Consider the following 26236-nt stretch of genomic DNA (forward strand, 5'->3'; position numbering starts at 1 on the left):
TGAAGGGGCAAGTATACACCCTTGGCGGACTCCTTTGTTGATAGGGATTTCGTCGGTCATGGAGCCTGCGCCATCGAGACATATTAAAATGCACAAATATGGGGTATTCTCCTAGTTAAGGCATTGGTTGTCAGCAATTATTGGGATGGGGGCTATAACTGGAGAAACTCAGATTGCTGGGGTGATATACAGTACTGCAAAGTGAAAAGACAAACTTGTGAACAATAGAACTAATTGAGTACAGCTAGCATAAAGCAGTCAACTCGGACCCTAGAGTGATCATTGCTCAGAGCAAAGAATGCATTGTTTAAGTATGCTACATGCAAGATCCCATACTCTTTTTCTTAAAGCAAAGAGTAAGAATTATTTTAAATCCAGTACAGCTAAACAGAGACATATAATGAGAAAATGGAGAAAATAATTATAATGTTTCTGTTACATAGTGAAATTTGTAGGGTTTTTGTTTGATTTTGTATTGACAATATTCTATTGGACCTCTTATATGGTCCAATTTTTAGAGAGTGTTGCAAAGATAACACCATTTATAATAGGATCCAGAATTTTAGATAAAACAATCAGCAAGATCTATCTATCTATCTATCTATCTATCTATCTATCTATCTATCTATCTATCTATCTATCTATCTATCTATCTATCTATCTATCTATCTATCTATCTATCTATCTATCTATCTATTAGATTTTTATCCTGCACCTTCTAGACAAAATCTACTCGGGGCGGCTTACATAAAATCATTCATAAGACAATATACATACAGTATACAGTTAAAACAACAATTTAAATTAACAAGTTTAGCGTTGGTCAAGATGGGAAGAAATAAAGAAAACTAAATAAAAAGAAAAATCAAGTATTGATAGGAGGGTAGGCCTGCTTAAAGAGCCAGGTCTTTAATTGGCTCTTAAAAACACCCAGCGAGGGTGCCAGGCAAATCTCTGATGGCAAACTGTTCCAAAGTCGACTTTATAGTTCTATAAAGCTCCCAAACATTGCCTCAGAGATCTTCTGCTCACATGACAATCTTGTAAATGGAGTAACTTCCTTAAAAATAGCACTAGTGGGGAATTACCATCAGGCTAGTGAACAAACAAGACTACAGCTTCTGCTTCTAGTGAATATGTAGCTGCTTCCTACTCAAACCAAGTAATGAAGGCACTTTCCACACCCTGTGTCGAGTCTTAATTGATTTTTAAACAGTAAATGAGAAATTACCTCTTTTTTCCAGTATAGCATCATGAATCTCTTCGATTTAATTTTCTCAATTTTTCCTACTGCTGTTGGTGAATTAATCTGAATGGTAGCCAAATTTACAGGGGGCCTTTTAAGGCTGATTAAAATAACCCCAGCTCTGAGAGGATTATATCTCACAGGGAAAGCTGCAGATCCAGATTTGTCTAGAATGAACACCAGTTCTTTTGCAGCACACTTATCTGTCTTTTGCACATACCTCTAACTTTCCCTCAAGAGCAGAGAGATGAGGAAAGTATCAGTTTGTCTGGAATACTCAAAGGACACACTCTTGTCCCTGACAAGAGCTGGGAAAGGATCCTGGGTGGAAGTTGATCAGCACTGTCATGTAGGTCTGATTATTCTGTTTCATTTAGAAAAATGCTCCATCCAACATAAGGAAACTCTCTAGTATGTGATTTTGTTGTACATGAAAATGCAATAGGATAACATAGGTAATGAAGGTGTGTTTGCGTATACAGTACATGCATGTGCACGCACGCACGCACGCGCGCATACACACACACACACACACACACACACACACACACACACACACACACACAAAAGTATATAGTAGAATGGGTGAATTAGGTTTGCAGAAACCCATTGGAAAATCTTTAGTTCCATCCATTTGAGCTTCTTTCACTTAGCACCTACTGAGGATGTGAGACAGAAAGGATCCTACTTCTTCAGAAAAACTGAGTTTATAGACCCTCTGATTCTGTGAAGGAAGAATCTGTACATGACATGATGTGTATATTGCAACCTAAAATGTACAGACCCCAAAATACAGCACTTGTGTAAAAGCAATGTATATGACGGTTGATGCAAAGCAAAAACTATTTATATAAAAAAAGTTGGGAAAATTAAAAGGGGAAAATAAACGAGACAAAAACAAAACATTGTGGCACTTGAAATACTAACAGAAGATATGAGCTTTTGTGGAGCCAAATTTGCTTCTTCAAACAAACATAGTGCAAATGCATTTTATTTATCTGCATTTTAGCATATTCTACAGTGGTAGGAGGAGTCATAAACAGGTAAAAATACAGAAAACAGACAAATTGGCAATGCTATGCTAACAGAAGAATGGGACTCTCAAGCTTTTAATTATTTGAGGCTTCAGGCTCCAACCTGGATGATAAGCTGTATGGTAGATAGATTTGCCTGTCCCAGAAATGCTACAAGTTCTTTCTGGGGCAGATGTCACAGTCCATCAACTGTTTTATACCCATAAGATATTAGAGAAAGCTGGGTTATTAATATAGCTACAGTGCACTAAGAAGGCTTGATTTCTACTTAGGCCTAAATTAAAGGTAAAAGTAACATGTAATCAGCTATGCTAATACAGAATGTGAAATCTTTGATGGGCTAGCAGGTTCACATGACAGCTTTCCTCCACCGAGATTAATACCAAGATTTAAAAAGGAGTTTTGAAATAAATGAGAAACAGGAGAGGGGGGAAATATGCCTTTCCAGCAGCCTTTTTCAGAACATAAACATTAATAAGACAAGGACCGAAGTACTGTATCTGTTTTGGAGTGTAGAGCAGGATGATAGAACATCCACTGCTTTGATACATATGATCTGCACTGCAAACCCTGGTTTAGCACCTCAACATGTTTTCCTACTGTGATGCCTTTTTCTATAGGGTATTTAATCCCAATCGGCATTTCTAATTAACCAGCATTGTTGTTATGTGCTGTCAAGTCAGGACCAATTTATCACAATCCTAATAGGGCTTTCAATGTAAGTGAGATATTTAAGGAGTGGTTTTACCAGTTCCACCACTACCCCAGCGAGTTCCCATGGCTGAGCGGGGATTTGAACCCAGGAGTCCTAAGTCCTGGTCTGTCCTTCTACCCACTGCACCACACTGGGTATCCTAATTAACCAACATAACCCAGGAGATATTAAGGAGAGTCCTCTTTGACCATCCATATCAATTTAGAAAATATGGCCTCCCAAGTAGCACATTTCCACTATAGATTTACTGTTTTCATCTCTCCCAACCCTGTGATAAATGGATCAAGCAGATTTTCCCTCTAACATCCCACCATCTCATCCTGAATGCCACTTACTAATAATGTCTGAAGTGCCACTAAAATGTGTCTTTCATTTTTGCCAATTTCATTTAATTTTGTTTCACAGTAACTGAGTTATTTAAATAATTCTCAGAATTAACAGTGTGGAATCAGTGTGCACTAGAATCCTGTAAAGCACATCTCTCTTTTTCCTTAATAACACTCTTGGTGCTTGAAACCAACTAATCTCCTGAATTAACAATATTTATCAAAGTGAGATCTACAGCAGTCCAAATCCAGCAGCAAATCAAGCTCTGCTCTTGGTGGGCTTGTAAATTTACCTAAACATGTGGAGAGTTAACAAAACAGTCAGAGGAATTTGAATTAAACAGGGAAACTGCAGGTGGTGAAATTATCCAGCTGTTAAAAAGACTCCCATACTATCATAATACCACACCAATTTGCCAAGACAGGTATATTAACACAAAAAATATACCTCAAAAGTTACTAATGTAAGCTGGAGAACTGGGGAAAGGAATAAAAATGTCGCTCTTGTAAAGGGAGGTAGAGGATTAGAGATTTCAAAAGGTTAGGACACAAAATGGAATAAACAGCACTGTCATTGGCATATGGGGGGGCAGGAAATCACTATATGCCATTTCTCTGCTGAACAGTGCTTCAGAGCAAACTAAGCTGCTTCAGCTGCATCAGAACCAAGCGGCTTCAGAGTTCAGAGGAAAACAATGTTATGATTGTGTCTAAGAACTGTGGAACAGCAAACTGACCATGTTGCTCCATGGGATGTGTAGGTGGATTGGATTAAATTCCATTATAAAGTAGATATCCCAGTAGGCACTGCATTTCACCTTTATTTGTTCAACGTTCCATGTTAAATCAAACACACACAAACATTACTATAGACTGCTCAGTCCCCAGTAGATAAGGATAAATTCTCAGTTACAGGTAGTTTCCCAAAGTTAAAGCTATGCTTAAAAGAGCTAATGACATGCTACAACTGATTAAATCACAGGATTCTGAATACATATATTTTTTTCTCATCAAGTCATGACCTTAAGATATCAACCTGTGCTTGCTGAGTTTGATAATCAGAATAGGAGGAGGAAGGGGCAAGCAGAGAAGAATCTGCTTCTTTTTATTGCCTGTTTTTCTTACCAGCTTATGATGGAAGAGGCTCTTCTTCCTGAATGAAAGCTTGTTGGCCATAACAGCATTCGGTAAATGGTGAACTCCTGCTCAACTGCAGCCAGATCAATAGCACTTTTATCCATGTGATGTAAACAATGTAAAAAAAGTCAATTTTTGTTTTATGATTTAAAACTACCACAGCAACAGTTAGCCCATTTGTTAGGAGGCAGGGTGACCAGCTAGGATTGTTCTACAGAATACACTGCTTCCATAGATTTGAAGATGTATAAGATGGGGTTCTTTACCATATAAAAGCAAAAGTATTAGTTTTGCAAACACATGGCCACAACTCCACAACTAATGAGGTAACCAGGGATGGCAAGGGTATTCTTACAAGGATGGACTGCCAGACAAAGGAACAATAAAAAATTGTCAGGGGTGAGATTCGGTAGGAAAAGGGGGCTCTTCCTCTCACCCATAAAAGTGATTATGCTAGGGTCTTTCAGCCACACCATTACCAATGGAAGAGAAAGAAAATTCTGGGAACCCCATAACTTTGTTGCCCTCCTACTAGCAAAACAAACAAACAAACAAACAAACCTCTTCCAGTTGTAGAAGGGCTACTTCTGGTCCAGCAGAAAAGCTCAATGGTATAAGACAAATGACTGTCAATACAAAGAAAAGCTTGGATTTGCACAAGTTCTTGCACAAGTCTTTCCACACATTTTCCCAAGACCATATGAAAGCACATGACAACCTGCTCCCCCATCAAACTGTAAGACGGTGTGTGACACATTGTGGCAGTGCATTGTGAGAAGCTTCCAGAAGCTTATAAGACATAAGACATAAGACATAAGAAATTTATTTGTCATTGCGCTCACAAGTGGGTGCAACGAAATGAGGTGCTCTTCCCCAAGGTAAAACTGGACAACACTACAAAAAAAAAGTTAAAATATACACAACTTTCACCATCCAAATATAGATACCCCGTTTTCTCTCAGCAATTAAAAAGTCCACCAAAAACTTATGGCCCCGCATTTAAACTCAATACTGCACTTGGGTAAAAACTGTTCTTGAATCTGCTTGTCCTTGCTTTCAATACCCTGAATCTCCTTCCTGATGGTAATAGTTTAAAGAACTGATATCCCGGATGAGAGGAGTCTTTCAGTATGTTAGATATCTTCCTCTTACATCTGTTCTTATACAATTCTTCCAAAGAGGGGAGTGAACAGCCAATGATGTTTTGGGCCGTCTTGATCACCCCTTGAATTGCCTTTTTCTCTGCCACTGTGCAGCTCGTGAACCATACACAGAGACAGTAGGATAATATACTCTCAATTGAACTCCGATAGAAGGTGATTAACAAACTCTCAGTCAATTGTTGCTTTCTAAGAATCCTTAGAAAATACAACCGTTGTTGTGCCTTCCTGATTAACGCAGCGGTGTTTGCACTCCAAGTCAGGTCATTTGTTATGATAGTCCCAAGAAACTTACATTCAACCACCTGTTCCACACAAACTCCATCTATATACAGTGGCTGAATGTCTGCTCTTTTTTTCCTATAGTCCACTATGAATTCCTTGGTTTTTTGGATGTTAAATAAAAGATTATTTTTTTTGCACCAGCGGGATAGCTGTAATACCTCGTCCCAATACGCAGACTCATCATCCCCAGAGATAAGTCCTACTAGTGTAGTATCATCTGCAAATTTGATAATCCTATTACTGGGATGGTTATTGGTGCAATCTGATGAATAAATGGAGAACAGTAGTGGACTAAGGACACAGCCTTGTGGAGTGCCAGTGCTGAGTATCTTGTCAGTAGAGATGTAGTCATTCAGTTTAACCCTTTGTGGACGATTTGTTAAAAAATCCCAAATCCACAGACAGATAGAATCTGGAAAGTCAAGATCTTTAAGTTTGTCTATTAATCTGTGGGGTATAATGGTGTTAAAAGCAGAGCTAAAGTCCGCGAACAGCATTCTTACATAATTCCCTTGTGTTTCCAAGTGGGATAAAGCCATATAAAGCACAGTATTGATCGCATCCTCGGTTGATCTATTTTCTTTATAAGCAAACTGAAGCCCATCAAAGGAATCAGGAAGGCAGGAGATAATATATTTCCGAACTAACTGCTCAAAGCACTTCATTAAGATTGAAGTTAGTGCCACCGGCCTGTAGTCATTCGGACTGTTTGTAGGCAACTTTTTAGGCAGTGGAACGATGACGGAAGCCTTGAGACAGACGGGAACTGTGCATAGTGTCAGGGATCGATTAAAAATTATAGTCCATATCCCGGCTAGCTGATCAGCACAGTCTTTTACCACCCGACCAGGAATTAAGTCGGGTCCAGCTGCTTTTCTGGAGTTAACCACCTTCATAGTCTGTCTCACATCCTGCTCATTCACAATGAAGGGGGGACTCTGCTGAGTAAATGATGGCAAACGAACAGTTTCAGTTTGATCGATCTCGAATCGAGCAAAAAAGTTGTTCAACTCCTCAGCCACCTCCACGCCTCCGCCCGAGGAAACCTTTTTTGCTTTGTAGTTTGTTAGTTGTTGAACCCCCTGCCAAACTTGCCTCATGTTATTGCTGAGAAAGCAGTCTTCAATTCTCCTCTTGTATTCGGCCTTAGCTTGCTTAATGCCTCTCCTCAAGTTCGTTCTTGCTGCACTGTAGTCTAGATCATCTCCAGACTTAAAAGCCTTATTTCTAGCATACAACAGGCGTCTAACCTTCCCGGTCATCCAAGGTTTTTGATTGGGATAAACCCGGATACGTTTATCCACTGTGACCGTGTCAATACAGTGTGCCATATACCCTAACACTGCAGCTGTATGTTCTTCCAGATCAGGATGGTCAAAAACTTCCCAATTCGTTTGTTCAAAACAGTCCTTTAACTGCTCCATTGCTCCCTCCGGCCAGCTTTTCACTGTCTTGACTACTGGCCCTGACTGTTTTCTCAGAGGAATATACTCCGGAGCTAAAAACAGGGACATATGGTCAGACTGGCCCAAGTGTGGCAATTGTAATATCCTGTATCCATTTGCAATATTCGTGTAGACCTTATCTAAGGTGTTCAGCCCCCTAGTAGCACACCTTACATGTTGATGGAATTTGGGGAGGACTGCACGTAGATCTACATGATTGAAGTCTCCTGCAATAATGTATACAGCATCCGGAAATTTACTTTGCAAGTTGCCAATTTCATCGCCCAGATGACCCAGCGCCAAATCCGCATTTGCATCCGGCGGAATATAAACAACAAGAATAATTACAACGCTGAATTCCCGTGGAAGGTAAAAAGGTCTGCATTTAACAGACAGATATTCCAGCTCCAAAGAGCTATGACGTGTTATAATCTCTGAGTTTGTGCACCAGCTCTCTCTAACAAACATGCACAATCCTCCTCCTCTGCACTTCCCCACATTCCTGTCTCTGTCCAAACGATGTAATAAAAAACCTTCCATATCAATAACAGTGTTTGGAATAGTGGGGTTCAGCCAGGTTTCAGTGATTAACAGCACGCAACAGTTTTTCACAAACTTACTTGAGGAGACCTGTAACCTTAAGTCATCCATCTTGTTTGCCACTGATCTGGCATTAGTCAGAAAGAGACTTGGGAGTGGTAGTCGCTTTGTCTGTTTTTGCAGCCTATACAAAACACCAGCCCTACAGCCCCTTTTCTTCTTCCTCTCCTTACGTTTCCTTTTCCTTCTCACTCTCGCTTTTGCCGGAATTACAGTCCACAGAGAGCCGGGGGACCTTGCAATCTCTGATGGTATGCCATGTTTCCAAATAAACTTAGCTGTTATCTCCTGTTTACATTGTAATCCAATCCTCATAAGTTCACAATTGTTGTATAAGCTTATACAACAGCTTATACAACATCAGAACTAAGGTGTGTTTTTTTTAAAAAAATATAAGTCCATGTAATGTATGGATTAGCCCTAAAGACATTCATTCACCATAACACTTCCACAATAAGGAAAGTAAGATTGTAGTTATAGTCCAAATGTCTTATGGTGCACAAGTCCATAATGCTCCTACTAATTGTTTGGATTAATAACAATATGGGCCAGATGATGCATAGGCCACTGCATTAACAAGTAATGGTCATTATGATATACTAATTCTGTTGAACTGCATTACATTGCAGTCTACAATAAAAGGTTACTTAGGAATCCCAGCCTTTTTGTGCGTTGTTCCTCATTTACCAGTGGCAATACCTGCTCCCAACCTCTTGTTAATTTGTACTTCTTCCCCCCCCCCCCGATCTTTGCCACCTGCCACTCCGGCATCTTCTTTCCTTATGCCACATCCAATTCTGGCTATCCCTTTCTCAATTTCTTGTGTGTTTCCCACACTTTCCCCTTCTGCTTCTGACTCTGTACTCTGTTTCCTCATTTGCCTATTCCCATATCAACTTGCAAAGAAAAAAAATATGTGAATAGTGTCCACAAAAATTCATATGCATTTTGTATGCATTTCTTCTCCAATGTAGATATTTTTGCAAGCAGGTTACCTAAGATATGCCTGCTTGTACAGTTTTCCCCAATTGTCGCGTTCCCCCAGTGTCCCCTGTTTGTTTCCCCTCAAACACAGGTCCACCTTCAGACACGATGTCCTATTTTCTCCCTTTACCCACTGCCACCAGTGGATCTTTATCCACACTGTACCAAATATGTTTCTTAGACCCGGGCTGCCAAATATAACCAGTTTATTTATTGTTTGATTAGTAAATCACAGAAGTAAAGTCATAGATGTTCTTTTATTGTTCAGTCATTAAACTTGAATAGGATTACACGTTTGCTTGTTTGTATTCATTCACATTAACCCCTGTATCTTATGACTGTCTATCTATTTTCTATTACTTTTATCTCTTATCTATTCTCTAGCATGCACCAACTTTCCAATCTCTGTCTTAAGCCTTCAAAAACGCTTCTCTAACTCCCCTCAGTCTCCAACTGTTTTCCTGACTCCGCGCCTCCTGTCCTGCCATAGGCTCCTGCCCTAGAGCTCTATATGACGGACAGGCATGACTTGGGCATTCCGCCACACCGATGTATGCATCTGTTATCATTTTTTATTAAAAAGAACTGCACTGCAAAATTAAATAAAATGCCAAACACACACACACACACAAAAAAAAATAGTTGTGCTTCAATTCAGGTATTAGTTTGAAAGGTGTGATTTAAATTGTTTTAAATTAAAATGTGAGTCAAATTAATTTTGTCCCATTTTACTTTTTCTAATGCTTACTAATGCTAAATCTGAGGCTGAAGTAATGGCTCTTAAATGGAAGGCCGGCTAAGAATTAGCAAGCATATTATGCTGTAAGCGGGAAACCCATGTCCGATTAAGCTTTTTTCCTTATCTTGAAGCATAGTGTTGTTTTTTTCTTACACTCATTTTTAATAAGATGAAGCATTTTTAAAAGTTTCAAAGACTATCTATACAACCACTCCCATTTGCCCCTCAGTATTCTAAAGCTCCTAGCAACACCCACTCATATCGCCACCGTTGTCCTTCACAATAGGCAGGAAGCAAGCTGATGCGCTAAGAGCCATAAGGGAGGAGGAAGAGGAAGCACCTTGCAAAGTGTGGCTGGGGCAGCAGCCCTCATTCCAACCAGCAGAAAGCAGAATGGAATAGCTGCAAGGGCTGCAGGGGCTGATATGCCAAGCACACATTAACAAGAACTGAAAGAACAGGGAGAGGAAGAACATAATGTCGGTGGACAAAGGAGAAGAAGGAAGCAATGGTGATTGAGTCAGGGAAGCTCATAGACTGAGAAGAGGGGCATTCCCTGTCCAGATCATCAGCTGCCTATAGCTGACCCCTCCCATTGCAGTAGTGCAGTGAAAGCTCACTACCCCATCACCATTGCTCCCCATCCCAATTTGGAGGAAGAGAGAGAGAGAGAGATGGAGATATGTTGGCCATAAAAAGCAGCTGAACCCACTCAACATGTGTTGAAGAGCTCACCTGGGCAGCTCAATGAAGTGACATATTTGCTAGATTTTCCCATCCTTTGCCAAAGGCAGAAAGGGAGCACAGCTGCCTGGTCCCCGCTCAACATACACTTGGGAGGAAGTTCACTTCTTGGCTACAAAGAATCACATAGGCCCTTCACCAGGGAAGTAAGAGACCTGACATGAAAGGGGAGCAGTGAACTCACCGCCCCTTCTGAATTACAGAGAGACAAAGTTGTGCAGTGGATAGACTGTAGAGAGATCCAGGTCCCAAGCCCTGCTCAGTCATGGAAACTCACTGGAGAGGGTGCAGTGGTAAGCTGCACCTTAAACATCTTGCATACCCCCTTAAATTCTCCATAAGTCAGAAGTAGTTTAATGGCACATAAGAACAGCAAATGATCCATCACTTGAGATAGACCACCCTCACTCATTGTAATGATAGGGTGAGCCCTAGAGCATACAGGTGTGTTTGTGCAGATATTTGTCATAATCATAGTAAGGCAAGGAAGGGCCAGACTTCAGTTCCCCATATGCTTTAAGCCTGACAAAAATTAGTGTAACCCAAACCTGTAATTAAATAAAGAAAACTAAAAGGAAGAGCATAAAAGAATTGTGTAATATAAACCAGTGGTTCTTAACCTTTGTTACTCGGATGTTTTTGAACTGCAACTCCCAGAAACCCCAGCCAGCACAGTTGGTGGTGAAGGCTTCTGGGAGTTGCAGTCCAAAACTCCTGAGTAACCCAAGGTTAAGAACCAGTGATATAAACAATCCACCAGCTGTGCTGTTTTTGCTAGTCCAAATGGCTAAAAGGAGTCCAACAGGATCAGCACAAATGCTACAGTCTGCAGGAAAAGCCTTGTGCTAGTTGATCCCTCTCTGTTGCAGTACTTTTTGCCTTACTCTGGATTCATAATGAAGACCAGCTTGGCCAGTAAGCAGTAAAAGGTAGACAATTAGATGATCTTTAGCCATTGCCGTTTCTGCACTTTACACACCAAGGAATAGATCTAGAACAGTGTCTAGTGAAGTTGATTTTTTTTTCTTTATCCTACCTTGTGCTTCCTGAAAACCTGCTGGGGCACGCGTGGAGCTGGTGGACCCCCTGAAGCTGCATGACAGACAATCCAGGGTATGAAAAACACTGCTTATCTTTCTGCTTCTTTTCAGAAGAAATAGCTCCCTGCTGGCTCATGGTATCTTGCATTAAAAGAAGGAGCCGGTCTGTTTATGAAATAGCCAATCTGGATCCAATCCATTTTACAGTTAGATGACCTAAAGACCTTCAGTAGCTCAGCCTTTTGATCACTAGATGTGCTGATTAAATCCTCACTGAGTTTTCAATTCAGAGCCTTTAACAGATACACCAACCTATTTCCATGCTAGATTTCCCAACACAAAGAAACCATTCTTAAAAAAAAAATGGGGCATAGCCCGTTTAATTCTCAGCTAAGGCCAAATGCAAACCTTGTCTGCTTCATTTATTCATATTCAAAATGGCTACAAAATCTGTGCCACTGCAAGATATCAAATTGTCTGGAGTCAAGAGGAGAAGGGGGAAGGTATATTGAGCAGAAAACAATTGCTTCCAACCATCCAAATGTTAGATGAGATGATACCACTTGTAGACTCGCGGAACAGAAAGCTCAAGTATGCAATTTAGACACCCCCCACCCCCACCAAGTCTATTATTGTATTTTATTCGGCCACTGCACAGTTTCACATTGATGACTATGCTAATAGCATCATTTCAGGAGAAGAAGCAGAGTATGAAACGGACACCATTTGCTGTCCTGACAAAAGGGAAATTTATATCAGGCAGTAGCAAGGTTTGTGCATTCATGAGACCAGAGTGTTATCCTTGCCTTTTAGCTTTTGGGGGCTGGAACAGGCCTTAAAGAAGGGGTCCAATTGTGAGAGGTAATGTAATCAGTATTATCATTTCAAATGGGCTCTGGTTGCTGAAAAACACAGGCTACTGGAATACAAGTTGGTGGTTTAGTTTTTTTTCCAATATAATATAACACTTATCCAGAAAATAAGACCTTTCCTCCTTTTTTTAAGCAGTCACCTTTTTGTCTACCCCATAATAGATGTATAAAAAAACTCGACAGTTAAAGAGTATTTTCTGTATGACAGGTTGGAGATTCAGAGCAAATTCAAAGTGAACTCGTGCAGCCATGCTGTGTTCTCTAAAATATTCATCGCACTGCAGCTCACAAAACTGAAACATTTAAAATCACATGGTAGCAGCCTCTATAAACAATCAATACATGAGAGTTCAGGTAAATTCAGTCTGGAATTATAGACATTTCTTATTAATGTTCTGTGTGACTAAAGCTTCCACCTCAGCAATAGTCTTTTGAGGATGTTTAAACGGTGGACAAAAATTATAATATTTTCAATAGAAATTCCATGCAGAGTCTTTAAGCCACCACCTAAAATCCCTCTGCTTAATCCATAACTGCTCAGAAAGGCTACATGCAGTTGGAATGTTTAGCACTTAGTGGAGTCAGGCAGACCTTTTCTCAGGTGTCGTAAAACTTTACACTGGCAATGCAGGAGAAAGAAATTAACTACAAATGGGGCATATCAAATTGCCTTGAAAGAAAAGCTTCCCTACAAAGGGCAAGCTGAGATCTAAGCAGAAGCAAGTGGAGGTTAAAGAGGATGCATGCATGAAAAAGAGGAGTACCAGTAACTCTAGCACCAGTATTTTCACAGAAGAGATACCGTTTGTCAGTCACCTGTCACATGCAAAACAATCACAGTTTCCCTTCAAGAGTTTTGGAGAGGTGTGAAGTACGCTTTCTTAGCAATATAGGAAAGATGGCTTTTCGATGGGAAGCATTATGTTTCTAGAGGGGGGGAAAGAGTCACACTTCATGAGACCAATGCAGTTTTAGTGATCAATGTTGCCATTTTTCTCCCCTGGTTTTCTCCTTTCTCTTTCTTGCATTTTTCCACGTCCATCTTGTAATACCATACATTCAGTTTTTCATATAAATATGACTGATATGTCAGACTAAAGTGTAGGGCATGCAGAATTTGCCAGCTTGAGCCACAAGACACAGAAACTAGAAAAGGAAAGGAAAAAACCCACAGCTAATCAGAGATTGAACTGCTGGATAGCTCAATGGTTTAGGAATCTGGTTACAAAGTCAGAGGTTGGGAGTTTGGTTCCCCACTGTGTCTCCCTCACAGGGTCTGGACTCAGTGATCCATAGGGTCCCTTCCAGCCATGCAGTTCTATGGTAATTACGGTTCTAAGGTTACCTAGCAGTCCAGCAGTCTTCTTAGGATATGTTGACCTGTCACATGATTGTTTTGCATGTGACAGGCGACTGACAAACGGCATCTCTTCTGTGAAAATACTAGTGCTTCTTAGGTATTACAAGACAGACGTGTCACAGAAGCTTAATATGAAGATCGGAAGGTGGCGGGTCAAGAGAGCTAGGAATTGGTGGAAACAAGCTGAAGTACAGAAAAGTATCAATTAGCATAAAGTAGATGACTTTGTGCTAATTAGCTCCAGAGCTAATGAAGTGGTTGGGCCAAAGCCGAAAGGATGCTCAGCTGTGGATGTGCCTGGAAGTGAAAGGAAAGTCTGATGCTGCAAAGAAAAATACTGCATAGGAACCTGGATTGTAAGATCTATGACCCTGGGGAAGCTGGATGTGGTCAAACAGGAGATGGCAAGAATAAACATCAACATCCTGGGCATCAGTGAACTAAAATGGACAGCAATGGGTGAATTCAGCTCAGATGATTATCATATCTACTATTGTGGGCAAGAATCCCATAGAAGTAATGGAGTAGCCTTCATAGTCAACAAAAGAGTGGGAAAAGCTGTATTGGGATATAATCTCAAAAATGATAGAATGATTTCAATACGAATCCAAGGCAGACCTTTCAACATCACAGTAATCCAAGTTCATGCACCAACCACCAATGCTGACAAGACTGAAACTGATCAATTTTATGAAGACTTACAATACCTTCTAGAACTGACACCAAAGAAAGATGTTCTTCTCATTATAGGGGATTGAAATGCTAAAATAGGGAGCCAAGAGATAAAAGGAACAACAGGGAAGTTTGGCCTTGGAGTTCAAAACGAAGCAGGGCAACGGCTAATAGAGTTTTGTCAAGAGAACAAGCTGGTCATCACAAACACTCTTTTCCAACAACACAAGAGGCAACTCTACACATGGACATCACCAGATGGGCAATATCGAAATCAGATTGATTATATTCTGTGCAGCCAAAGATGGAGAAGCTCTATACAGTCAGCAAAAACGAGACCTGGAGCTGATTGTGGCTCTGATCATCAGCTTCTTATACCAAAACTCAAGCTTAAACTGAAGAGAATAGGAAAAACCACTGGGCTAGTCAGGCATAATCTATACCAAATCCCTTATGAATACACTGTGGAAGTGAAGAACAGATTTAAGGAACTAGAATTGGTGGGCAGAGTGCCTGACGAACTTTGGATAGAGGCTCGTAACATTGTACAGGAGGCAGCAACAACAACCATCCCAAAGAAAAGGAAATGCAGGAAAGCAAAGTGGCTGTCCAAGGAAGCCTTACAAATAGCAGAGAGGAGAAGGGAAACCAAATGCAAGGAAGATAGGGATTTGACCCAACTCCAGGAGGCAGTGGAAGACAGGAGGGCCTGGCATGCTCTGTTCCATGGGGTCATGAAGAGTTGAACATGACTAAATGACTAAACAACAACAACAGATTACTAGGAAAGGAAGGAGTGGAGAAATTATTTAGATGTGAAAGACAATGTGTGCATCTCTCCCAACAAACTTCTACCAAATTTCTATGGTTTCTTGGAGAAAAACATGTAAGGCCTCAATGCAGAAACAACTATGTATTATTGGTGGGAAAACATGCCAAGTGGAGAAAAGGGCTAAAGTTAGGATAAACCTCACTGCAAATTTTCTTTGGGTTTCCACCTATAGCACAGTATTTCAGCATTAGAATACTCTGAAAATTAACAGATTATCTCAACTACATCATTCAGACATTTACTATTCAAAAAGTTATCCAGTGTTGTTTACAAAGTATGTTTACCACAATATCATCATGTATTCACAAGAGGCTGTTCCAATTAAAATCTACATAACAAGTTACATTTTAAATTTGTTATATAACTGAATAATGGCTAGTTAGCAATCCCAAACTTGTTTAGCTGGAAGTTATTCCCAGTGAATGCAGCAGGTATTGCTTCCATGGAGGCATGGATGGGAATTATCTTCTAGCAGTCCTGTCTTTTTTCAGTATCACTGGTCCAGTTTACCATTTTAATTTGACATAAATACAGTCTTACAAACTTACTTGCTGACAATCTGACTGCAAAGAGGAAAGGAAAGGAACCTTGCAGAATTTATATCCCATTATCATCCAGTGGGGGTAGCTTCTACTTGTAAAACAAAGGCAGAGCCATAAAATGACCAAACGATCTGATTGCGTACTGCTAGCTAGTGGACTTTCAGCTAGCCATATTGCTCCTGCCTCCATACTCTCGGGATCCTTTTCCTAAAACTCCCAGGCCATTCTCAACACAACTGGTCATGCCTGATTTCAGATGCTCAGCAGGATCTGGCTTAGTTAGTACCGGCATGGGAAACCACCATGAAATACCAGAGATCACCAGGCAGGAGAAGGAGAGAATAGTGCCCAAAATCCTGGAGAACTGCCAGTCCAAGCTGACAATACTGGACTAGACAGGCCAATGGGCTGCCTGAGGAAGAGATAGTTTCCTGTGTTCCTTGCCCTGGACAGCTTTCTCCTAGCATGTGAGCACCAGCTTCTCTGTTTCTGGAACAGCCAGAAAATTGCTCATGTCATGTGTGATACATGCAAGGATATTGTATGTATGTGTCCATACATATGTAAGCACAAAGAGAAACAGGCAGAGAAAGACAGAGAGAAACTATAGCGAATTTGCCTTGCCTGTACTACCATTCCCTTAAAAGGGACCTGTCACTGTGAGATGGAGCATCAAGAAGGTTACTAAACAAGGCCCATCTATAAAATCCCATTACACCCCTCAGCAAATGCCTGTTACTTATTCTGTATTTTCAGATCCACCTCCATCTATGCTGAAAGGTTTTTCTTGGGTCAGATATTCAATAATCCTTCTACACTTTGATGTCACATATTCAATAATTGTCTGTCTTCTACTCCTCTTCTCTTCTTAATCCATCTCCCCCGATTACTAGCAATTGCACCTTCAAACACCACTGCAGCTCTGGCCAAGGATATCTGTGGTGTCTTTCTCTGTTTGTGTAACATCTATAAAAGCTCTTTTCCTTCTGCTCTGAGTTTCACAGAGCAGCATCTGCATTAGCACTGCATTAAAAAGAAACATTATTTGAAAATTATTCCATTATGCTGCAGCCCTGTTTTGTAGCTCCAGACATTAGTTACTTGTTCCCATGGACACAACTGATTACAAATTTTGTTTCAAACACCTGTTTTAATATGACAGAAACACAGAACATTCCCTCACTTTATATTTGTTGGTAATCCCTTAGGATGGGAGATTTGGGAATTTTTAAACAGCTTCTCTGAGCTGCAACAGATCATTTTCCTACAACAGTTGAGTTATAACTTGGTTCGGCTCATCTGTGCAACATAGAATTGGTTTTGCAGAACTATGTTATAGGTTAAAAATGGGGGGGGGGGGAAGCATGGAAAAAAGGCATGCTGCTTATATATTACCCCATAGTGTTTAAAGCGCTCTCTGGGTGATTCACAAGTTAATTATACAGCCTGTACATTGCTTTCCCCCCAGCCAGCTATGTATTCATTTTGCCGAACTCAGAAGGACAGAAGGCTGAGTGAACCTTGAACTGGCTACCTGGGATTGATCCCAGGTCATGACCACAGTTTGGGTTGCAACTCAGTAGTTTAATCACTGTGCCATGAGGCTCCTCAAAGAGCAATATTTACCGTATTTTTCGCACCATAAGACACACTTTTTTCCCACAAAACAGGGGGGGTGGAAAGTCTGTGTGTCTTATGGAGCGAAGAAAACAGATTATATTTTCCTGTTTTCTTCTCCTAAAAAATTGGTGCGTCTTATGGAAAGGTGCGTCTTATGGAGCGAAAAATACGGTAGTATATTTAGCAACACTTTTATTTTCAAAGCTGCATCACTGCCGCAAGGCCCAGGTTTTCTCTTGAATGAACAGGACAGTTTTCAAAGAGTGCATAATGGTGTGGCTGAGGGGGAAAGAACACTTCTCTCTCTCTCTCTCTCTCTCTCTCTCTCTCTCTCTCTTTTGGACCAATATTGAGTCACTGTTTCAGTGTAAGGTGGCCTACTCACCGGATTGTTGTACATCTGAACAATGAGCTGCTTGACACCATGGAGAGTGGGGTGAGCCCAAGGAGACGGATCCACCCAGTGCCGGTTTAAATCAAAGCCCATTAAGGAACATCTGTAGAAATAAATACACAGAAGACAATCACTTTACAGAACAACACCCTGGTTAGCAAGCACAGTGATGAAATTGCACTATGCAATTGTGCTCCTCTCTCTATCTGTCATCAACTATGGATGGAAAACTTGATCATTCACTGCTCTTCCAGTATCTCTTTCCTTCTTGGAATAAATACTGACCAAGATAAGCACAATTCTGCTGAATAGATCATCCCTAGAAAGCAAATCAGAAATCCTAACAAACAGAGTAGGAGCAGGAATGCCAGAAAGTCACAATTTTTTTCCCTGAATGTAAATGTAAACAGTGAAGAACCAAGCTTGCTAATACGCTTCGTTGCTTCTTGGAGAGGCAAAAGCTTTCATTCTGAATGCCTATTACCTCTTTTTATTTAAACATATCTGTGTAAACAGCTGAGATTTGTTCTTATAATTCTTTCTGATTGAAAACCCACATGCTGAAGAAGGAATAAGAAAAGAGAAAGAAACTTCATAAATACTCAGCCATATAATTCTCTAGTTAATAGCGGGTAAAGCCTCGGTGTGGAGGAGGGGGATGATGGGTGGTAAAATAAAAGGGTCTGCAGTCTGTTTCTAAACAGAAGAGCTGAGGTGGAGTTTCCCAAATGAAATATCTTGCATGATGGTTTGTTTCACAGTGAGTTACTTAGGGACAGATTCAGTGCTGAACAGCAGAATCCCACCCCCTCCCAGGACACCCAAAAATCTGTGGTGTGGAGAATGGCAAAAGCCTCGTGGTTTTAAGGATACTGTACCCTGAGGGCTTCAAGGAGGAGGGGCCCATTGGAATTTTTACAACCTCGCATGCTGCCTCTAGAGGGTGTGGCTGGGAGGGACCTTTCTGGGCTGGGGCAACTGCCAGTCAATTCAGCACTAACCAATCATTCCTTCCCTGCCTCAGAATTCAAAGAGAGTTAGGTGGTTCCTTTCCCTCTCTGTAGTCTGTTGAAGTATGTGGCTGGAAAGCAGTCATATTTGTCAATTTGCTTTCTGATCTGTTCAGTTATAAATAATGAAACCTCTTTATTTTTTCTGTTCCTAATGTTTCAGAATGAGTCATTGAGCTTGTAACTGCCAGTTATTGAGAAAAGGGCTGGACTGCTCTGGGGAACTTGAAGCTATTCTACTCTGTGAATCCTTGCACTTCTGCTGCACAGCTAGAGGAATTTAAACAAAAATTCAAAATTCTGCAACAGAGCCAAAACTGTAATGCTACCTAATGCTGCCACAAACATCATGTTGGATATAGCCTTAGTTATCTTAAGCCTTTACACTTTTATTGATTCAATGGTGAGTTGAATCCCACTGACCGAAAAGGGTCTTACTTCAGATGAGGCACGTATAGGATCGCAGTGTTAGATATTCATATTTTAAGTGGCATAGGTGGTGACATTATACCTTTCCAAAGAAGCTGGAAAGCTGATAAGCCTGACTACAGTGTGGCGTGGAGACAACATTCCTGCTTGCCTCTCCAGTACTGCCAATACCAAAGCATGGACAGTGCAGCCTGGGTTATGTATCGGATTTCCACTAGTTGGAATTTCAGAAGGAGATAGAAGAAGGCGCAGAAAGCAAATGGAGCAAGATTAGAATTATAAAGTGTTCACTAACCCAACAGCAGACACATCTGCATCCGCCTTGCAAGCAACTCAGAGGTTTCCTACACAGATTTTTTTTTCACCAAAGAAATCTTGGACCTAATCACCAGCACTCAAGTTTGAAAGGCTCATACCATCCAGCAGGCATAAAAGGCATAAAGCTGTTTCCAGCGTGGGCTTTCCCTTCAAAGACTTGCAAGTGGACACCTGGAAAGGATTAGCCTTCACTTGCAAGTAGTTTCATGGTAAAAATTCATGACTGAAGCATTCATCCACTCTGATATGCTGCTTGCGTATTTTGTAGTTAAATACAAGATATCTTGTGAAAGCAGCGTTTAGATCCATCTGCCCTTCCCAGACATAATTTTCCCTTGAAACGGCCCTCAGCTGCCTACTATTGTTGAGGAGGATCTAATATGATGCCCAAAGATGTACTTTATTTTTAGTTTGCTTATTTTCCTTACAGCCCTCCCTTGCTTTCAAGAGTGTTCCATCTATAGAAAATTGCTGAGACCTCTGACTTTTCTTCCTTTGATTCCCCTGTCTTTTATTTTCTGCACCTACTATATGCCTTCAGACTCTCTCACAGACCTGTTCCCAGAAGGTAAGAGAGATGAGGACAAAAGAACGAAAGGAGTTAAAAAAATCCTTTTTCATGGTCATGGTTTATACAAAAAAGAATGGCACACTCTGCTTTGTGAGGAAAGATTGCTTCATAGGATCAGTGCTGGGAGAAAATGCCCCACAGATAGCCAGCCAGTGCAAATAAGCAAAATTGTGCTACTGAGAAGGGTTCAGATTTGAAAATGAAAACATGCGGGGGGGGGGGGGAATGAAAATGAAAAAAAAAGACAATGAGGAGAAAAAGCACTGTGTTTTACCCCACCTTATCCCACTTCTGTTCTGCTTTAAGGCATACATTCTAGTGTGAACTTTTCAAAGATTGTTCATTTATACAGTGGACCCTTGACTTACAGATGGCTTGACTTACAGACTTTTTGAGTTACAGACTTCTCTGGCCACAAAATTTAGGTTTGACTTGCAGACTGAGATTTGACTTACAGACCAGAAAAAAACCAAAATGGAACAAAAACGGCCTGTTACGGGATTAATCGGTTTTCAATGCACTGTAGGTCAATGGAGACTTGACTTACAGACTTTTTGACTTGAGAACCGCCTTCCAATACGGATTAAGTTCTCAAGTCAAGACCCCACTGTAGTGTGTTTCAGTTTTTTAAAAAAACAAAATTCCTGAAAACTCAGTCTACTGTTTGCTTCGTTTGTTAAAACTTGATTAAAACTTTATTGGTTAGATGTGCTGATCTGTGGTTTTGGACTACAACTGACAGAATTCTGGGAGCTGTAGTCCCAAAACATAAACCTGCATAACCCTAATTACTAGTAATGCTGACTAATTGTCACAGGTAAAGGTAATGAGCCTTGAACTTTGAACTAGTCACATCTCAGCTTGGGGCTTAATATGAGATTCTCCCTCGGGAACAACGCTTCCTGTCATCAAGGATGACATCAGAGATATGGGGAGTGGGGGAAGAGGACCGCCTATTGATCTTAAATGCCTAGCTGCTACTATTTTCTCTGTGGATGAGACCATAGCTCACAACCCAACTCCAGTAGGATCTGGTCATGTAATCTTGTCCCCTTGTCACACTGAGGCATGATTGTAAATCTTTCTTTCTTTCTTTCTTTCTTTCTTTCTTTCTTTCTTTCTTTCTTTCTTTCTTTCTTTCTTTCTTTCTTTCTTTGGTCTCTTGCTCCCATTACAGTAGTATCACAGCACTACTTTGGGCAGATGACAACATGTAAAGAAGTCAGAGCTCTGTCCAGCTCTGTCCAACTCTTGCTACACTTTTTCATTTCTTTGTTCTACTGCTTTTAGCTATAAAATGGTGGAATTCCCATTAGATACAGGATGGGATCCCAGTGCATAAGAACATAAGAAGAACCCTGCTGGATCAGGCCAAGGGCCCATCTAGTCCAGCTTCCTGTATCTCAGTGGTCCCACTAGATACCTCTGGAAACACACGAGACAACTACATACCTGATACCTCTCCCCTGCATCTGGCATTTGGAAGTACCTTCCTTTTAAGCCTGGAGACTGATTATACATCCCCATCATGGCTTTTAACCTGCAAAGAACTTTTCCTCTAGGAATCTGTCCAATCCCCTTTTAAAGGCATCTAGGCCAGAAGGCATCACCACATCCTGTGGCACAGACTAACAAAATGCTGGGTCAAGAAATATTTTCTTTTTTCTCTTCTTACTCTCCCAACAGTCAATTGGAGTGGGTATCCCCTGGTTCTAGTACTGCGTGAGAGGGAAAAGAGCTTCCCTCTATCCACTTTATCCACCTCCTGCATAATTTTATAAGTCTCAATCATGTCCCCCCTCAGACGCCTTTTCTCTATACTATAGAACCCCAAACACTGTAGCCCCAGTCCAGTCATCATTTTAGTTGCTCTCTTCTGCAACTTTTCCATTCCACAATGTCTTTTTTGAGGTCTGATGACCAGAACTGTACGCTATACTCCACGGCTGGGTTTATGCAATGCTTTGGCAACACAGCTGAGACCTATGTCCAGTTCACCTGCTGTACATTAGCAACTGCTAGAGCAGTTTTCTCACCATTCATGCTATCATCAACAGTGCTTGACTGCAAGTTGCAGAGGAAGGCCAGAAGAAGCTTCTATAATGCAAAATCCTTACCACCATCTAGAAACCAGCATTATTAGGAAAATACAGTGCCTCTTTCCTGCATTGCTAAGGGCTTTTAAAATTGCAAACGATACAAGCTAGTTAGCTGTGCTCAAACGTGAAATATTCTGCTTTAACTGGTAGGTAGTAAGCAGTGGTTTGTGCCAATGTAGTTAACTTTGATTAGTTTTCTCATTTTTATTTTTATTTTTTTATTTTTTTATTTGCTTTTGTTTCTTCCAAACCCAGAGGGCTATTTGGTAATGAGGCATGACATTTGGTTGTATTTTCAGCCAGATAGCATTTTTTGCTCCGTTTTGCTTATTTAAAATCACAACTCAATGAAAAATTTACAAAGGAGAATGTAATAATAGGTTTCTTATCAGAGACAGTGTGGGCAGATCAGCATTAGCTGCTGAAGACCACATGGTGGAGTAGACGTTTGTAGAATGAGTGACACAGTTTTAAACAGTACATGATGGTTTACAAAGCACTCCTCCATTTTCTCTTGTCAAAGAAAAATAAAAGCACAGCCATACATTGCTTCTCCTCATGGGTCCACCTGTTCCTTCTCACTTCTGGGAGTACTTACTGGCACAAACATCAAGGAGGAATTGGGGCATTCCACAGCAGGTACTACATTCCTCTAAGATCAGCCAGAAATGCCTTGATTTAGCTATTACTCTCCTTCCTGTCACATAAATCTCAGAACTGCCAGAGGAGGAAAGCACTAGTCACTGCATGCTTGCATGTGCTGGATTCATCATGTAAATGTATACAATTTGCCTAGCACAAGCCTGCACAGCAAGCAGCTGAGAAGACATAAAAAGACCAAAAATATGACACCAATGGCTGTGGTCAGACAATTACATGAATAGAAGTCCTTGACAAATATATGAACATAGAGCAAATAGCATGGTTGTAAATAATTATCAAAGGTTCCTTCATTTTCTGAAATATTTGGTATTAGTTTCCAACAATATCGTAGCAAACTATTCAGGATCTTCAAATCCATGGCTTTCAGATGATGTGAGTGAAGTACACAAAGGCTTATACCAAATATTAGACTCTTTGTTATCCTTCCTGGAACAATCTACCATGGCTACCCCTGTCCCCCAGAAATTTCTTATACATATAATTGGTCATCTTCCATGGCTGAAATCCTGTTGGGCAGTTACATAAATGACATCACTTTTGGAAGTGAATTTGGAAGAAATCTCTGTCAACATTATCAGTTGCATATTGAGTCACACATTCACTGGACAAGGTGATTTGAAGCTCACCTTGGCATTTCCTTCATGTGTAGGTTAAAGACAAGGATGGAGAATGCCACTATGCCTATTGCCAAATGTATCTAGTTAATTGTCTGCAAAGGGGCACCTATGTGCATGCATTCTAAACATGCAGGCATTCCATGCAGAAACTTGCTGAAACTACAGGCATGGGGACAGGATTGGTACAGCAAAGGAAAGTAACATCTGGAGCTGAATGAGGAACTATGCCCCCTCCACCCTTCCACAATCTAGGGATGGAAGGAACTTCTAAATAGGGCTTGGGGGTAAAGGAGAACAGAGAGTTTTCACTGGAACAAAATTTCTTTACACAGCATAAGCAGGGTGATCCTCCATGACTATCATGTTCTTCTGGGAGAAAAATAGAGGGTATTATCCCTTACTTTTTTTTATAAACCAAAGAAATACCAAACACTAGATCATGTCTTTTTCAGTGATTGTCTGCACCTATTCAAAGTACATAGCACATTTTTAGAATTAAAAGTAGAATGGAGGAATAGGAAGACATTGACATAAATCCTCTTACCTAGTTATGCTAGTGTTACACAAATGGCACAACTTTTGGATTTGAATTGCCCTAAGTTAATAAAGCAACATAGATATTATCAGGTACATAGTTGTATGACTCAGAATACAACTGACAATGTATAAAATGACTTCTTAAGTTCAGGGCAATTTGCCTTCAAAAGTAATTCCATTTTCATAGCTACACAAGAGGATTTGGGCCATTGAAAATCATTATCATTATTTAAATTTCAGTTAAATCTTTCTGTGAACTTATGTAAACAAATACAACCAAAGTCAAACAAGACTGCAATTCTACAAATATAGCACAAATCAAGTGATCAAACAAGGGATGGTGTAGAGCTGACTGGAGTTGTTATTTATCACAATTCTTTCGTCAGTGTGGTTAAATGTTCTTACTTGAGAAAAACTTTGTTACTATGACATTTTCCCCCTAGCATCAAGATGTATTATCAGGACAGCACTATGTTTCATGGGATACAACCCGCTGGCATGTTTTTGCCATACTCTTGAAATGTAACACCTCAAAATAAAATGCTTACAAAACTGGCGAGAAAAAACATACAGTAAACCTGCTTTTAACCAGAAGTGTCAAATAAGAATGTCTGTCATCTGATTCAATCATTAAACATAATTAATTGTATGAGGTTTTGTTCATTAATTGACTGACAAACAGATTAATTCCACATTAATCTGCGGAAGAAAAAAAGACAGATCTAAGGAAAAATGATATTTTCTTCCCTTTTAAATGATTTAGACATGTCAAAGAAGGCATTAGTTTTGTTTTGGGGAAAACACAAGGAAACAGCAGGCTACAGGAATCCTTGGAACAGTTCTGAACTGACAAAGTGCTAGGATAACAAACCATGTTTGATAAAGGGAGTCATGGTACCAGAAAGAGCACAGCAGAAACAAGGGACTGTTCAGGACCCTGGACAGAGTTCTGCAGAAACTATTTGCTGGGGAAGATTCAGACAGAAGCTGATGCTGCCCTCTAAGTGACTTTGTCAAAACAATAGCAGTAGTCTTGTCAGCTCAGCTCCCTCAGAAGCTCAACCTCCTAGTTACTAGCTACAGCTCCTAAAGGATCCCTGTTCATTTCCATGTTCCCAAGCTTCCTTGTACCTGAGGCAGCTAGAAGGACTTAGAAGCCTCCTGTGTAGACTCTGAGGTAGAGAGAATGGGCCCAGCTAGCACATGTGAGGCTACAAATGGTTCCTAGGGAACTGGAGAGATCAGCACCTTGTCTGGATCAAGAATCCACTTTGTGATTATGCTGCATCTCAGCACTCAGGTTCGCAACTCTCACCTGTAGGACAGAATGCCTCTTGTAATGGAGCAATTTCAATATGCTGTAGTTTTTATTTTAAAAAAGAATAATAACTACATGCCATCAAGTAAATTCTAACTTATAGAAACTCTTGCCAGGGTTTGCCAGTTATAGAGCACTCAGAAATGGTTTACCATTCCCTTCAGGTGGTGCCACTTCTTGGACTGTGCAGTTTACCCAAGGTTGTACAGGATGGGTCTTCTCCACAGAAGCACGGTAGGGAAATCAAATCCCCAACCCTTGGCTCCACAGCAAGATACCTAACTCACTGAGCCATCTAGCCAACCAGTTTTTATATGTACTTGTTTCAAATATAACATTTAAAACTTCTAGTCTTCTGAATGACTAACTGGAGGCATAGTTCTTATTAATAAATTAATCATTCTGTTAAAAACTACTCTTCAACTACACGTCTTTATGAGAGAGTCCTAGCCCAATAGACTGGCTTTCAGAAGGTTTCTTGGCTGATATAGTGAACCAGGATATGAACTCTGGCCAAGAAAATTGCGTCCACTAAAGTCAACCACAGAGCACATGATTGCACATGATTACCTTCTGAACAGGTTTTCTATTCAGCTTCTTATTCTCCTTTAGTGTTAGAAAGAAAAGATTAAAATGGTCTTCACCGTAAATTGCAGAGAACATTATATATTCCACAATTGTATTCAGCTGGATCCAAGCCTTCCTTTCCATGACTGCAAGGACTTGATAAAGCAGAGATTTACAAGAATAGAAATAGGGAGAGGGCAGTTTTGACCTGTTCCTCCTGCAACCCCTTTATGCCATTCCTTGTGCTGTCCTGAAAAGTGCCCCAATCTCCAACCACATATTCTAGGTATGCAGGTGAAAGCAGATGGAAGGATGAGTCAGTACACCATTCTGGGACCACTGGATCCATCCCAGTCAACG

General features: G+C 40.5%; 1 protein-coding gene across 1 annotated transcript in view; it reads right to left on the bottom strand.

Moving 5' to 3' along the window:
• The window catches only part of LOC110076152 (BEN domain-containing protein 5), a 1026237-nt gene that overhangs the window by 157661 nt on the left and 842340 nt on the right, over positions 1 to 26236 (bottom strand). Inside the window, exon 9 of the mRNA XM_020788091.3 lies at positions 17739 to 17850. Coding sequence (XP_020643750.2) covers positions 17739 to 17850 — 112 coding nt within the window. The remainder of the gene's footprint in view (positions 1 to 17738; positions 17851 to 26236) is intronic.

This window comes from Pogona vitticeps, chromosome 4, assembly GCF_051106095.1.
Source record: "Pogona vitticeps strain Pit_001003342236 chromosome 4, PviZW2.1, whole genome shotgun sequence".
NCBI lineage: Eukaryota > Metazoa > Chordata > Lepidosauria > Squamata > Agamidae > Pogona > Pogona vitticeps.